Source organism: Kryptolebias marmoratus, linkage group LG18 (assembly GCF_001649575.2).
Source record: "Kryptolebias marmoratus isolate JLee-2015 linkage group LG18, ASM164957v2, whole genome shotgun sequence".
Taxonomy (NCBI): Eukaryota; Metazoa; Chordata; class Actinopteri; order Cyprinodontiformes; family Rivulidae; genus Kryptolebias; species Kryptolebias marmoratus.
The window spans coordinates 9,524,324-9,538,546 of record NC_051447.1 but is presented as its reverse complement, the minus strand read 5'-3'; the positions used below and the strand labels follow the sequence as shown (position 1 = coordinate 9,538,546).

The 14,223-nt window shown below is 47.1% G+C and overlaps 1 protein-coding gene across 2 annotated transcripts in view; it reads right to left on the bottom strand.

Annotated features, from left to right (window-relative positions):
* Nucleotides 1-266: 266 nt before the first annotated feature.
* Nucleotides 267-14,223, bottom strand: part of golgb1 (golgin B1) — a 17,705-nt gene continuing 3,748 nt past the window's right edge. Inside the window, exons 5-20 of one of the 2 annotated variants that reach the window (XM_017411585.3) lie at nt 13,803-13,970; nt 13,580-13,702; nt 13,254-13,367; nt 12,342-13,038; nt 12,160-12,236; nt 11,072-11,129; nt 5,490-10,452; nt 4,990-5,401; nt 4,673-4,906; nt 3,769-4,599; nt 3,482-3,675; nt 3,252-3,411; nt 3,082-3,170; nt 2,925-2,996; nt 2,023-2,113; nt 267-1,941 (exon numbers count right to left, since the gene is read on the bottom strand). In XM_017411585.3, the coding sequence (XP_017267074.1) occupies nt 1,804-1,941; nt 2,023-2,113; nt 2,925-2,996; nt 3,082-3,170; nt 3,252-3,411; nt 3,482-3,675; nt 3,769-4,599; nt 4,673-4,906; nt 4,990-5,401; nt 5,490-10,452; nt 11,072-11,129; nt 12,160-12,236; nt 12,342-13,038; nt 13,254-13,367; nt 13,580-13,702; nt 13,803-13,970 (8,421 nt within the window). In that variant the 3' untranslated portion in view covers nt 267-1,803. The remainder of the gene's footprint in view (nt 1,942-2,022; nt 2,114-2,924; nt 2,997-3,081; nt 3,171-3,251; nt 3,412-3,481; nt 3,676-3,768; nt 4,600-4,672; nt 4,907-4,989; nt 5,402-5,489; nt 10,453-11,071; nt 11,130-12,159; nt 12,237-12,341; nt 13,039-13,253; nt 13,368-13,579; nt 13,703-13,802; nt 13,971-14,223) is intronic. The other variant, XM_017411587.3, reaches the window with a different exon arrangement.

The window sequence follows — 14,223 nt, the reverse complement described above, 5'->3', positions numbered from 1 at the left end:
AGATTTTGAACTATTTGGTCACAAGGTGATGAAGTACGTTTGGAATCTTGGAGGAGAGGCTGTTGAACCTAAAAACACTGTACAAACTGTGGACACAGTGGTGGGAGCATCATGCTGTGGGGCTGTTCCTCTCTCTTACCTCCCACTTCTTTAACCCACGTTTACAAAACCAGGACATGAAAGTACTTATCACGGTAAAAATACTAACCTTAAAGTTAATTTTCTTCAACACTGATTGAAACAAATCCAAAAAACGCAGAACTCACTCCCACTTACAAACCTCGTTTTATTCAAAGATCTGAGCACAGATGTGTCAGCAGTGACAGCGAATCCCTCTTCCAAGAAGAAAATTGTCTTTTTATTGCACCAGTATCGGAAGAAATGCATTTAAAAAAAAAAAAAAGAAAAGTAAATGTTTTCTCTCAGCTGGTCTGAGCTCCATCTTGATTTTATAACAGCGGACAAAGAACACGATCAAATCAACGGGCTCTTCATAAAAAGGATAGTGTCAAAATAATTAACCCAGGCTTGGCGTAAACAAAACTACCTAAACGTATGATCCCTTGTCCAAAACCACTGATAGATTATATTCTTATCTACAGCCCTTTACAGTTATTTACAGTATAAGAGTGATGAAGAGTGAGGCGATGAAGAGGAGTCGTAGTTCTACCAACCCATGACGATGTTAATGCACAAACAGACGGTAAACAGATTCTTCTCAGCTATAAATTATGCTACATCTGCTTCAGTGGGGTGGAGATAATCAGAAACTACAGCAGTCTGGAATGGAGAAACATTGCACATTAAAAAAAAAATGAACTAAAACTGTACCACAGGAGGACAGGGACAGAATCAGCTGGATGTTTAGGACAAACCCATGCCCAGCTGATGTACTTAGAACGTGCACGTGTGTTTAAATATCACTAATAGTTGTAGAAAAAAAAATCAAGATTTCTAAAAGGAGGAGGGTTAAAAAAAAAAAGAGATGACGCAGGAATGGTGAAGTACAGAGACGGCTCTGTGCTTCTGTTTTTGTGCATAAAATCAGATTAGGAGGAAGAGGAGGCCGAGCCGCGTCATCACGGCCCGAGCAGCAAAAACGATTTCTGCATCAGAACTTACCCGGGTCCGGAGAACTACCGCTGCTCTCTCCGCTGGGCGGCGTAACAGGAAACGGCTCGTCCGGCCCGATCTCGGGATAAACGAAACGCCCCACGTCCGTGTTAAACAACTCCCCCTAACCTGCTGTTTTTTTTAAACGTCTCTGCATCTTTGCTGATAACTGAGCAACCGCTAAGAAAAAAAAGGCCCAGTTGGAGGAAGAATACCAGTCTTTGAGTTTTAAACGAATATATAAAGTTACTAACTGACATTTAGTGTTGATTTGGGACGGTTAGAGATTATGCCCGCTTCTATCATCAATCTGGAAAGAATAATCAACTTTAATGTGATGTTCCAACCTAAAGGCACGTGAACTCTATACATCATAAACCTACATTTCCCTTCTTAACTTTATTTAGATGAAAGTGTCGTCCCTTTACGTCCTCTCTGCTTAAATCCACATCATGGAGGCTCGTTCAAGACCAAATGTTAGCAACAGAAATCAGCAGCTCCCCAGGTAAATCTATAAACTTTGGCTGAAACATTAACTACTGTAAAGTGCAATGTCTGTACGCAGAGCATCCATCCCAGCCGTCTTTCATTTAATAATATAAATTCTGCTGATGGCTTGGGTTACACACGTGCCACGTTTCCGCCTTCTTATGAGTCTGGTTTGTAAACCCGAGGCTGGGTTTTTTTTCCTCACAGGTATCCACCGAGGCACATGAGCAGCAGGACGTGCACAGTGAGCAGGTAGAGGCTGAGCAGCAGAGGCGTTCGCTGACGGGAGCAGAAGGCCGCGCGGAGCAGCCGCATCACGCCGGGGCCGCCTCTCCGAATCTGCGAAGGGCACAAAGCACAAACGTCACGACAAGCGCCCGGCTCACGAGTCTTTACGGCTCGTTAGCGGCGGCGCCTCACCCGGGTGACGGCTCCTTCGGGCGGCTCGATGAAAACGGCTGTCTCCGAGTGGTCCTCCTCGTGTGCAGAGTGCCACGAAGCCTGGCTGTGACTGAGAGGAAGAAGGAAATTTTAGGTTAGATGTTTGGTGACGGGACAAACTTATAACGGCTAAAAAAAACCAACTAAATGAGTATTTTACTGTCGACATTACAGCGAGCTACAAATGATTTGGGAAAAAAATAGCTAAAAGGTTTCTGAAACTTCTAAAAATAAGTGATTTTATTTTGTTTTGTACAACTTTAAAGTGAAAGAAACACTGCAAAAATACACTGGGCTGCCTTAACCATCACCAAACTTGTAATAAGGTCAATTTATGTTTATTTCAGAACCTTATTTTTTTTTTTAAGCACCAATCAACAGAAACGGGCATCTTCAAGCAGCTTTGAAACAATCTGAAAAATAAAAATTACTGACACCCACAAAGCTGGAGGAGTTCTAAGACTGAAAAAGCGATTTCAGAAAACTGCCTCATGTTGTGCAAAAATAGCACTTTGAAAGAACAGAACAGCTCAAGTAAAGAATTCAAAAGGATTTTCATAAATTCTGCTTTGATGTTAATAAAAAAGATCTTTATGGTTTATGATTCTTTATGGTTAAGTTTGCAAATGCATGTTTAATATTTGCAAACCTAACACATATGATAATGAAATGAAGCAGGAAAAAAGCTAAACCACTGGTTTATTGAAGTAATTCTCTCAAATATGTTCTCCAGGTTGTTGGGAAGTTTCTGAAAGGTGCTGAAAAACTCATCTGCACAAGCTGCAGATAAAAGAAACTAAATCAGCTTTTTGAAATGGTTTTGTCACTGCAGTCGACCGCTCCGAATTCAGATCCTGGCAGGGGATTTTCCTGCGTCGTACCGTTTGAGTCGATCCTGCGTCGCCATCAGCTGCTCCTCCACTGCCAGCCGCTGCTGAGTTTCTTCCTCGAGCCTAAATGAGAGAGGTTTAAAATGAGCATCTATCCGTTACGCCAGCTTTGATTCACATTTCTTGTTACATCTGACCCAAGCGGTACCTTCTCTGGAGCTCTTTGACTTCAGCTATATAGGCATGGCTGCTTCGCTCCTGTGGGCCTCCAGGAGCGCTGTCCACTTCCTCACCGTTCTGTGGGAAAACGCTTCAAATTAAGCCTTCGCCACACGATGCGTCTTTTCGGTAAATGTACGATGACGGTTAAAGTCCCACCTCTCTCTGGAAGCGTTCCTGTTGGAGTTTGGGTTTCTGAGCTCGAGCTTCTTCCAGCATGACGGTGAGCTGCCGCAGCTGCTGGTCTTTCTCTGTGAGCGTGGCGAGCGTCTGCTGCTTCAGCTGCTCCGCCTGAGCCATCCAGTCAATACGCTCCAGCCTAAAGAAGGATAAGATAAAGTTGTTGCCGGTAAAATAAATAAGAAGCCATTTCTAGCTTGAAGTGTTACCTTAGTGTCTCGATTTCCTGCTTGCCCACTTCCACCACATCCTCCAGCTGCGTTATGACTCCCAGCATGTCTTCGCTCTTCTTCTTCTCCTCAAATAGCTCCTGACCGACTTTAATCAGCTCTCCTGCTCCCAGTCGAGCCAGCTCTGACTTCTGCTTCTTCACCTCGTTGGTCTGTGTTTCAATCTGCTCCAGCTGCAAACAGAGTGAAGACAGGATGGAATTATTTTCACGCCAAACGACTTCTTAGAGGAGCCGTCATTTTCTGCTGCCCAACGGTTCGCTCACCAGTCGCTCCCTGTCGTTCTGCAGAGCTTGTAGTGCATTCTTCAGGCTCCACACCTCCCCAGTTGAGCCTGCAGAGCTGCTGGGAGCTGCCTGGCCAACTGCCTTGCCCATCTCCTCCAGCTTCAGGCTCATTTCGTTGACCTTGTTCACCGCCTCGTCCCTGGCATCCTGCAGGGAGGCCATGGCTTTGGCAAACGACTGGTTCTCCGCTCTCAGCTGCTTTGTCGCCTCTGTCTCCTCCAGCAGCCTCTGCTCGACAGCCAGCAGGTCTCGGGCCAGCTCCGCCACCCTCTCCTGGGCGGTCTCCGACTCTGTGCGCATCACACCTCCCTCCCACTGTAGCTCGGCCAACTCCTTGCGCTTGTTTTCCTGCTCTTGTCTTTCCCTGCTCAGAGTCTCCTCCAAAGCTTCCCTTTGAGCCCTTTCTTTCTGCAGCTGCTCCCTCAGCTTCTCAACTTCTGCACCGGGCGCGTCCGTCACCTGAGGGGCCGGCCTGGTGTTAGAAGCCTGACTAAGAGTCTCACTCTCCACTCTCTGCACCTCTTCCTCTCTGGCTCTGCTCAGACTCTTCAACTGACTCTCCAGTTCCTCACGTTCCCTTTCCAAAGACGCGATCCGCTCTCTCTGGGCTGCCAAAAGCTGTTTGTGCTGAGAGTCCTTCATGCTCAAAACTTGGTTGAGCTCATTTCGGTACCCGTGAAGCTGAGCCGACAGTTTGGCCTGTTCAGCGTAGAGGTCGTCTCTCTGGACCAGCAGAGAGCGCAGCTCCTCTTTGAGGCTGTTGTTCTCTCCCGCCGCCTCTTGGATCAAACCATCCTTCTCCATCATTACCTGAGAGACAAACCGAACACCATCAAATAAGCTCAAGCTTGCACACATTCAGATGAGCATTTTCATACGTTACCTGTATGTGTTTCTCCTCCAGCTGCTTGTATATGCCGACGACTCTGTCTCGGTCATCCTGTAACGACCCCATGGCCTTCATGAACGAGTCCAGCTTGGCTTTGCTGCTGTTGCTCTCTTCCTCTGCTTTCCGTAGCTTTTCGTCCAGATCTCGCACTTCTCCTCTTCTCTGCTCCAGCTCCTTCTCAGCTTCTTGTGCCCTGCTGTCAGCCTCCTTTCTGGCCTCTTCAGCAGCCTTGGAATAAAACGGATGTTTTAGGAATATTTACTATTTATCCCATATTTTTTTTTTCAGTAAAATAAATCATTTAAAAATACCTGTGCAACAGCTTGTTCCTTCTCGCCCAGCAGCTTCACTTCCCTCTTTTCCTTCTCGTGTAACTCAGTCTGTAAGCTCTCGGTCAGGGTCTTGGACGACCGGAGGTCCGCCTCCAGCTGCTCCACGCTCAGACACAGCCGCCTCTCTTCTGCCTCCCTGTCCCTCAGCTCAGTCCTGGCCTGGTCGACTTCACCCTGCAGTCTACCAACAGCCTCTTCCAGAGCCCGAATTCTCTGACCCAGACTCTCCAGCTCATTTTTAAGGCTGCGGGCTTCATTCTGAGCAGAAAGCAACTCGGCCGTAGTTTGGTCAAGCTTCGCCCTTTCTTGCTCCAAGGCTGCTTGGCGCTCTGTGACTTTTTTCTCTTCTTCCTCCAACCTCAGCTGCCAATCTTTGTCAGCTTTCTGTAACCTAAAAGCAAATATAATTTTAGCTCCTGTTCAAAACGTTAAATGTAACTAGTCTGGGGAAACGGACAAACTTAAAGAGAAGTTCTTACCTGCTGACTGAAAGTTCGAGCTCCTCTTTCAGCGCAGTCTCCTTCTGAAGCTGATCTGCCAGTTCCCTGGCCCGTGTTTCCGCCTCGCGAACTTCGGCCTCCTTCCCCTGCAGAGCACTGTTAAAACGGGACTCCCACTGCCGGGCCTCGTCCAAAACTCTGTCCCGGTCATCCTGCAGGGAGGACATGCTGCGGGAGAAGGCAGCCAATCTGACGAGAGACTCGTCCAGGCGGGTCTGCATCTCCTGGGCTCGTCTCACCGCGGCCTCTGCCGTCTTCATGGCTTCCAGAGTAGCTTCCTCCTCCTTTTCTCTTTCTGTGTACGCCTCCTCCAGCCTCAGCTCCATCTCCTTCAGCTCAGCTCCCAGCCTGAACCGCACCGAGTCCAGAGTTTGCTCTGCCTCTGCTTTCAGCATGGCCTCTCTCTGTTGGATGTTTTGTTCAGTGGCAGTCCTGGCAGCCAGGGCCTCACTTGCCTGTTTCTGGGCCTCGGCAAGTTGAGATTTACACCCGGCCATCTCTGCTTCAGTCCTTCTCAGCTCCTCCAACGTTTTAGAACCATCCAGCTGGGATTGTTCTAGTTTGCTGCGGAGCTCATCCTGGCCGAGCTGCAGGGTTTTCGCTTCTCTCCCCAGTTCGCTGATCCTTTCCTGGTACTGGATGCAGTCCCTCTGCAGCTGCCGCACTTCCAGCTGCTTCTCCCTCAACAGCTCCTCCAGCTGCCGCGCTCTGCTCTGGCTGCCTTCTTTCACCCTCTGGGCAGACCTCAGCTGCTGCTCCAGCTCCCTCTGTCTCCCGGACTCTGCTTCGGCTTCAGCTCGCTCCTGCTGGGCCTGCCTCATGTCCTCCTCCAGCCTGGCGGCTCGCTCCCTCTCGCTCTGAGCGTCGGCTCCCAGCTCGGCCCGCTCCCTCTCCAGCCTCTCCACCTCCCGCTGCAGTTCACCGAAGTGCTCCCGGTGGTCCGCCGCCTCTTGCTGGTAGCTGGCAATGCTGCCGTTGAGCTGAGCCAGCTGGTTCATCAGGCGCTCCTCTAGGTTGTCTTTTTCACTTTCAAGGGTTCGGAGGAGTTCTTTGAACTGGGTTTCCCTCTTTGAAGCCTCTTCAATTAGGCCCTTTTCTCTCTCTTTGCTCTCTTGAAGGCACTTCTCTAAAGAGGCCAAAAGACTCTCTTCGTTTTTACTCTCCTTAAGATCACGTTCAAGACAGGCAAGTTCAGCTTTGAGTTCAGCTTCTCGCTCCCGCCACAGTTCCCTTTCTGCATTAAGAGCCTCAAGCTCCCTCATTTTTATTTCCAATAAAGTTTGAGCGTTTTCACTGATTTCTGCATCTTTTCCCTCTGCAGGTTGCAAATGTGTTCTTGTTGCAGACGCCGCAATTATTTGGTCCTCTTGAGTTTCTGCTGGGGTTTTTTCTTTATGTGGACTCTCGACAGGCTCTGCTGTAGTTCTGATTGCATCCGACTGCTGCACAGCAACGACCTCCTCTACAACAGCTGCAGAGCTCTGTTGATTTTCTGACATTTCACAATTCTTTTCCATCATTTGGGCAAGTTGATCCTTCAGGCCTTCGTTTTGCTCCTTCAAAGAGTCTCTTTCTGCAACCGAAGCCTCCAGTTCGTCTTTCAGAGCTCCCACCTGCTCCTGAAGCTGTCCAACTTCAGCTCTCAGAGCCCTGTCACCTTGTTTACTTGAAGACCTTTCCTCCAGCTCTCTGAGTCTCTCGTTCTCCTCCTCCAGCTCTAAGATTTTCTGCTGCTTTGTTTTGGCAAACTTTCTCATTTTGTCTTTAACCGATTCCACCTCTTTCTGGGCTTCCTCCGCTCGTCTTTCAGCTTCCTGCCTTGCAGCTTCGTGAGTTCTCACCTTGGCGGCCAGCTCCCGTCTCTCCTGCCGGGCAGCTTCTAGGACTTTCCTCACTCGCTCCGCCTCGTCGCTCACATTCTCATACGACTTGAGCAGAGTCTCGTACTCGTCCTTCATCCCTTTAACTTTGTCTTCCCACTCTCTGCACACTCTCGCAGCCTCTTCCTTTGCCAGCTCCACTTCCCTCTTACAGGCGTCTTTCTCACTGACGATGCCTTCCATCGCCAGCTTGAGGCTCTCGCAGGAGGATCCTAAGCTTTGGTTCTCCAGTAACGCCCGGTCCACCTCATCAATTAGCCTAACTCTTTCACTTCTCAGATTCTCCAGCTCATCTTCCAACGAGTCAATTTTCCCCTGCAGCTCGGCTACGATCTTCTCTGCTGCAGCCAGCTGCTCCTTCAGGGCTTTGTTTTCTTTTAGAGCCTCTTTGCGAGAGACCAAAGCCGCTTGAAGCTTGCGTTGCAGCTGCTGGGTCTTTGCCTCACTCCCTTCCTCGTGTTTCTGTGGCAGCTCGGCCTCCAGCTTCTGTGTCTTTTCTTGCTCAGACTTCAGTTCTTCCTGTACAGAAGCTAGAAGTTGATCTTTCTGAGACACGGTGTCGTGCATCGAGCGTATGAGGGAGTCCTGTTCACTAAGCTGCTGACTGAGCTCCGTTATCTCCTGGTTCTTATTGTCGAGGAACCGCTTGAAGTCCTCCACTTCAGCCTGAAGAGTTGCAATGGAAGAGTCTGTGTACGTTGTGGCTGCAGCTTCCATCTCTGCTTTCAGTGCTTCTGCATAAGACTCGGCTTGGCGATGCTTTTCTCTGAGATCATTAATTTCCTCGGAGACTGCGTAAATCTGATTCTCCTTTGCCCTCAGTGCTTCCAGCTCTTTGCCCAGCTCCAGTAACTGGGACTCCTTCAGCAACAGACTTGAATGGGATTCATGCAGCTGCTGCTCCAGTTCAGTATTTGCTAGTCGCACAGTCTCAATCTCCTCTCGAAGAGCTTTCAGAGACTCCTCCATTTCTGCCGGGACAATATCAGATGGTTTAGCAGGAGGCTGAACTGGATCCTTGGACTGTAGCTGTGATGAATCCGTTTCAGCTGAGACAAAATCCACCCAGTCCTCTTGGACCCAATCATTTGCAGCCGCCTTTTCGGTCTTTGTTTCAGGCTCTTCTTGAGGCAGACCGACCCTGTCAGAGCTGAGTTTGTCCTCCAGTTCTCTGAGCTTTGTGAGGAAAGCTTCTCGCTCGCCTCTCTGTGCCTCAAAGCGCTCCATCAGCTCGCTGTGCTCCTCTTTCTGCTGCTTCATTTGGTCACGGTGGTGTCTGTCCTTTTCCTTGGCTTTGCGGATCGTTTCTTTGCGGGACTCTTGGGCCTCGTGAACCTTCTTCTGAAGCGCTTCGCACTCTGCTTCGAGAGAGGCTACTTGGGATTGTAATGCCATCATTTCAGACGACGTGTCGGCCTGCTGAGAGTTTTCAGCTTCTTCACTTAGCTTTTTATTCAGAGCAAGCGTTTCAGTCAGAACTTGATCCTGCTGGCTAATTCGCTGCTCAAGAGTCTCAATTGCTTCTTCTTTGGACTGTAAAGATTCTTTAAGCTCCAGAAGTTTGGCCTCCATTTCTTGGATATCAAATTCTTTAGTTTTCTCTTGTAACGTTTCAGGCATATCTCTCATCGCTGCTTCGTCTTTTTCTTTTAATTTATGAGCTTCCTTCTCAAACTCACTAACCTTCTTCATGAGCTCTTTGCGTTGCACAAGTGCTGCCTGTAGCTTCTTCTTTGTGTTAGTCAGCTGAGCTTCCAGAGCTTCCTTCTCTTTTCTTAAACCAACGAGTTCATCATCTACATGAGCGGCTGGTTCAGAAGTCACCTGTGGTTGACCGTCTCGGACTCTCTCGAGTTCAACGATCTGCTCCTTCAATTTACTCACTTCTCCCTTGATGTGAAACTTTTCTTCCTCTGCTTGAAGGAGTTTGGCAGACATGCTGTCGTTGAGCTCGGACACCTCCAGCTCCTTCTGGCTGAGGCGAAGCTGTAGCTCGTTGTTCAGCTCTGAAGTCTGGGAGTATTCCAACACGCTGCTTTCCAGATCTTGAAGCCTTTTCTCCAGCTCAGAGCAGAGGAGCTCTCTGTCCTCCAGCTGGGCACTCAGCATCCTGGCCTCACTCTCCTGCTCAGACAGAGACTGCTGTACGGTCAGGATCGTTTGCTCCTTGGCTTTGTTTTCACCGTTTAAAATATCGATCCGTTCTTCTAGAAGCTGCATTTCAACATTATGTTTCTCCACCGCAGAGCTGTTTTGCTGGGTGCGGTTCTCCAGCTCCTCTCTAGCAGATTCAAGCTCCCTGGCAAAGTTACTGGCCTGAGCCTCAGCCTCTTCTTTTGCAACAGTGAGGGAGCGTGCTTCTTCTTCTAGGCTCTGGATTTTCTCCCGCGACTCCGCAGCTGCGTCTTTGAGCCTCTGCAGCTCAGCCAGGAGTTCGCTGTATCTCTTCTGCAGCTCCTCGGCTAAGGCCTGAGCAAAAACATGCGAGGACTCGCTGATGTCCGTGGAGGAGGAACTCTGTTCGGTCAGGTGGACCTGAATGGTCTCTCTGATGATGACAGACGAGGACTCTGTATGGACCGTGGAGACTTCCTGCTCCATGCTTGTTGCCACCCACGACTGGCCAAAGTCCTGCGGGACAGAGGGCCACTCCTGACCGCCGTCTTGATTCACAGCCTCTAGGAGGGTCCAGCTGCTCTGGACCACCTCTGAATCGCTACTGGCGACCATCTCATCCGAGGACGTCGCTTTGGATTCTTCGGGAGACTCAGACTGGTGTCCGATTAGTTCGGGGCTGCTCTCGTTATCATTAGAAATGGAGAGGACAGAGGAGTCTGCAGCAACTAAGGTGGTTTCTTCTTCCTGTGTATCTTCCATGAACTCAGACAGAGCAGCAGAACCTTGAGCCGGCGCAGTAACAGCATCCTGATCTGGGCTCTGAACACAGTTTTCAGCTGATGAAGCATCCCCGGAGCTTTCTGCTGCCAGTTTCAGGGATTCTCGTAAGGCAGCCAGCTCATTGTCCTTTTCTAACAGCTGCTGCTCTAACTCCAGTATGTGGGCTGCAGAATTGAACAAAGATAAAATCAAGCAGTGATTAATTTTATTTTCATGTACACATGAAATTTGTACTTAACGATTTTACATAATCTGAAACAAGTTGGCACCAACGGCAAATCACAAGATTTAACTATCAGTAAAATCTGTAAGTTTTACTCAAGCTGAGACAGATTTAAACAGACAGATCTCGCCATGTGCTTAACATCTATTGATTGTTAATAAAATACTTGGCAAATCAAACCTTGAAGCATAATAAACCATTTTTATTTTCTTGGACAATCTGGTGTAACATTACTTTATGTTTGTAAACCCAAAAATGTTAAAAGATGAGAAAAAAAAAAAAACTAAATCAAAATAATTGTTCTCTGCTGTCGAAACACATTAAAATCCAAAATGATGAAAAGATTTGGGTCAAAGCTTTAACTTTAAAATGACAAAACAATTTAATTTTTTTGATTTAAACTCATTTAAAATTGTGCAATAATTCCTAATGTATTCAAATTTTAGAACAAATCACTCATTTTGTTATAATGACCTGACTATAAGTTTGTTTTTATTTCAATAATATGGTGGACTTTGTCAACAGGTAATGAGTGGATTCATTTTTGAGTCTAATTATACCTTTATCAGCCTCAGATGAATCCTGGGATGGTTCAGGGACGTCATTTTTGTCAGACATCTAAGAGGAAAAAAAAAATATATATAAAGACAAGCAGGCTACAATAAAGAATAGCAACTAATAATAGGTAGAATTACAGATAAAAATGCTTTCAAGTATTTCAAAGAGCTACAGAATGAACAGCGATTTAAAAAGCGTCACGTGACGGCTCTCCCTGTTTGGAGCTATCAGCCGTGTGTCTGCAGAGCGAGGTGAAGGTCAGCTCAGAGAAGGGATTAGAGGCACAGCAGACAGACAGTGTTCTGTTTGTCCTGTGTAAGACAGGTCCAGATCATCTGTCCAGACAGAGGGTTGTGACCCTGAACCAGATGTGGAGGACAGACCCCAACCGTCTGCGCTGGCCTCAAAATAAAGGGTCGCTTTTATTAAAAGGGAATAAAAATAGAGATGGTAAAACAAAGTTTCTGCATAAAATTGCAAAACTATTAAGTTTGAGCTTTAGGAATTGCTAAACTTATATCAGAATTACTTTCTAAAGTTTATATCAAGCACAAATAGCTGCTTATATTTGGCACTAATTGAGTAAATCTTGCCAAAATCTTTACTCACTATTTTAGGATCAGATTTATAACAAGCAAGTTGTAGCTGAATAACATCTCTGAGTAAGGACAAAAACCAGGTGTAAATAAAAAGTAAATCAACTCAGACCGACTACAACAGGTTAAACAAACAAACAAAAAAAAGCAATTTGTCACAAAAGGAAAAGTAAATAAACTGCTTCTTCTTTTAGGCTATGTGCAATTTTTGCTGCCTGCCAGCTCAAACAAAGTGAACTGCACACAATCCAGACAGAAGGAGGGTGACGTGAGTGTTCATTAGGACCCGTTATAAACATGAAGGCCTGCCATTTGGATGTCTTTTCTTTTTGGTTTTATTTGCTGGCAGGAAAAACAGCAGCTGTGGGTCTGACCCAGTTTACAAACTGTTTTCTTGTAAGTTTCTAGCTGCGATAAATGAACAGAACCAGAAAATGCAGACAATTCATGTGAATAAAGTTACAATTAGAAGGTTTTAAATGCAGCCTGAGTACCGTTAAAATCTGCTGCTCCAGCTGTTGGATCTTGGCTGTGGCCTCCTCTTGTTCTGTTGCTTTTCTGTCTAGTTGTTCTGAAAAAAAAAAAAAAAAAAAAATCAGACATATATTGCTCAGTACCTCCATAGAAAGCTTCACGTTTCGCAGCAGCTAACAAAATGGCAGGTAAAGACTCGTACCCTGAATGGTTTCCATGGCGTGGGTGAGCTGGGCGCACTGTTCATTTCTTTCGCTGCATTCATGCTTCAGCCTGGTCAGCTGCGCCTCAACGGACAGCACCGTTTCCAGGAGCAACGACGGGTCGGCGGGGTCAGGGATTTCCTCTGGCAGGGTTTCCACAGTCAGAGAACACAGACGTCTCCAAACTTCACCTGGAATCTCACCTCTACTCTGCACGCTTTCTCTCTCCTCCCTGAGAGTTACCAGCTCTTTCTCTAGTTTTTCAACCTCTGACTTCTCTCTTTCTAACGTGTCCTGCTGGGCCCGGACGGCTGCGGATTCTGCTTCTCTCACTGACGCGAGCTCGCTTTCAAGCTGAGCCATTTCGGCCTTGAATCTCTCTGAAGCATCTTTATGCGCTTGGATCGCTGCAAGCTCGGCCTCTTTCATAGCAGCCAGTTCTGCCTCCAATCTGGCGACTTCAGCCCTCTCCTTCTCCTGGTTAACACGCTCTGCCTCTCTTAGGGAGGCCAGCTCACTTTGCAGATTTGCCCCCTCCATTCTGTCCTTCTCCAGGGTTTCCAGGCTGGCTCTGAGCGCTTCGAGCTCTGCGTCCGCCCTGCTGGCCTGCTCGGCCCACTGCCGCCTATCCTCGTCCCTCAGCTTCAAGGCCTCAGTCAGTTCCTGCTCCATCTGCCGAAACTGAGCAGTCAGTATCTGAGCAAGAAGAAAACGAGACAAGAGAAGGACAACGTGTGTGGGTGTGTTTTGTGAAGCTCCGCCAAATTAGGCACGACATAGCGTCTAGGCACAGGGTGTGTTGTGTTTCTTTTCAGCGGAGGTGGACGTAAATATCAACCAATGTGTAAAAGAATCTCAAACAAAGACATGAAGAGCTGCACAACAAGCATGTAGAAAAACAGGATCTGTACCTGCTTTTGCTGATCAGCGCTGCTCACTTCTTGCTGCAACATTTCCAGCTCCTGGGAGCGAGAATTTAAGGCCTCTTGAAGTTCTTCACATCGCCGCTGGGCTGCCTGAAGAGCCTGCGAAATATCAGATATCGAAGATAGTTTGAGCTGATATTCTGGACATTTAATGAGGGGGGCAGCGTGAAAGCGCTCAGTAATGAGTCTGGAGTAAGACATTTGTATTGCCACGTGGAACCCATTTAAAAATGTGGAAATGCTCTTAGATGGCTATAATTAGAGAAAATGCTCAATAATTAAATATCTATAATAAATACTGGGCTCAATACCTGCTGCAGCTCGCTGTCATTCTGAGCCTGTGCTGTGATCCTCAGCAGCTCCTCCTCATGTTTCTGAATCTGATCCTGGAAACGAACATCCTTCTCACACACCACAGCCTGCAGCGCCTGCAGCTGCAAACAAAGAAAAGGAAAAAAAAAACATCAAATCATTTTAGAATAGCGCTCCTGATATGAGTCATGTTCAAACAATGGCTGAGGACTTTTGAATCACCTGTTCAGCATGGGTGGACTCCTTTTCTTGAAGCTGCTGCTCTGTAGCCTGAAGTCGCTCCTTAAGCTCCTTGCTGATGGCCTCCTCTTCACTCAGCTTGTTCCTCAGCTCCTGAAGCTCCTCCTCGGCTGCGGCGCCAGCTCCCGTAAAGGAGCTGTCTGGACTCTGCTGCAGACGAACACAAGTTTGAGTAAGACAAAACAGTTTCACTGTTATGGTTAACCAGTGGCCATTGCTTAAAATGTAAAAGAATAATAATAAAAGGAAGTACATATACAGGTGCTGGTCATAAAATTAGAATATCATGAAAAAGTAGATTGATTTCAGTAATTCCATTTAAAAAGTGAAACTTGTATATTATATTCATACATTACATACAAACTCATATATTTCAAATGTTTATTTTGTTTAATTTTGATGA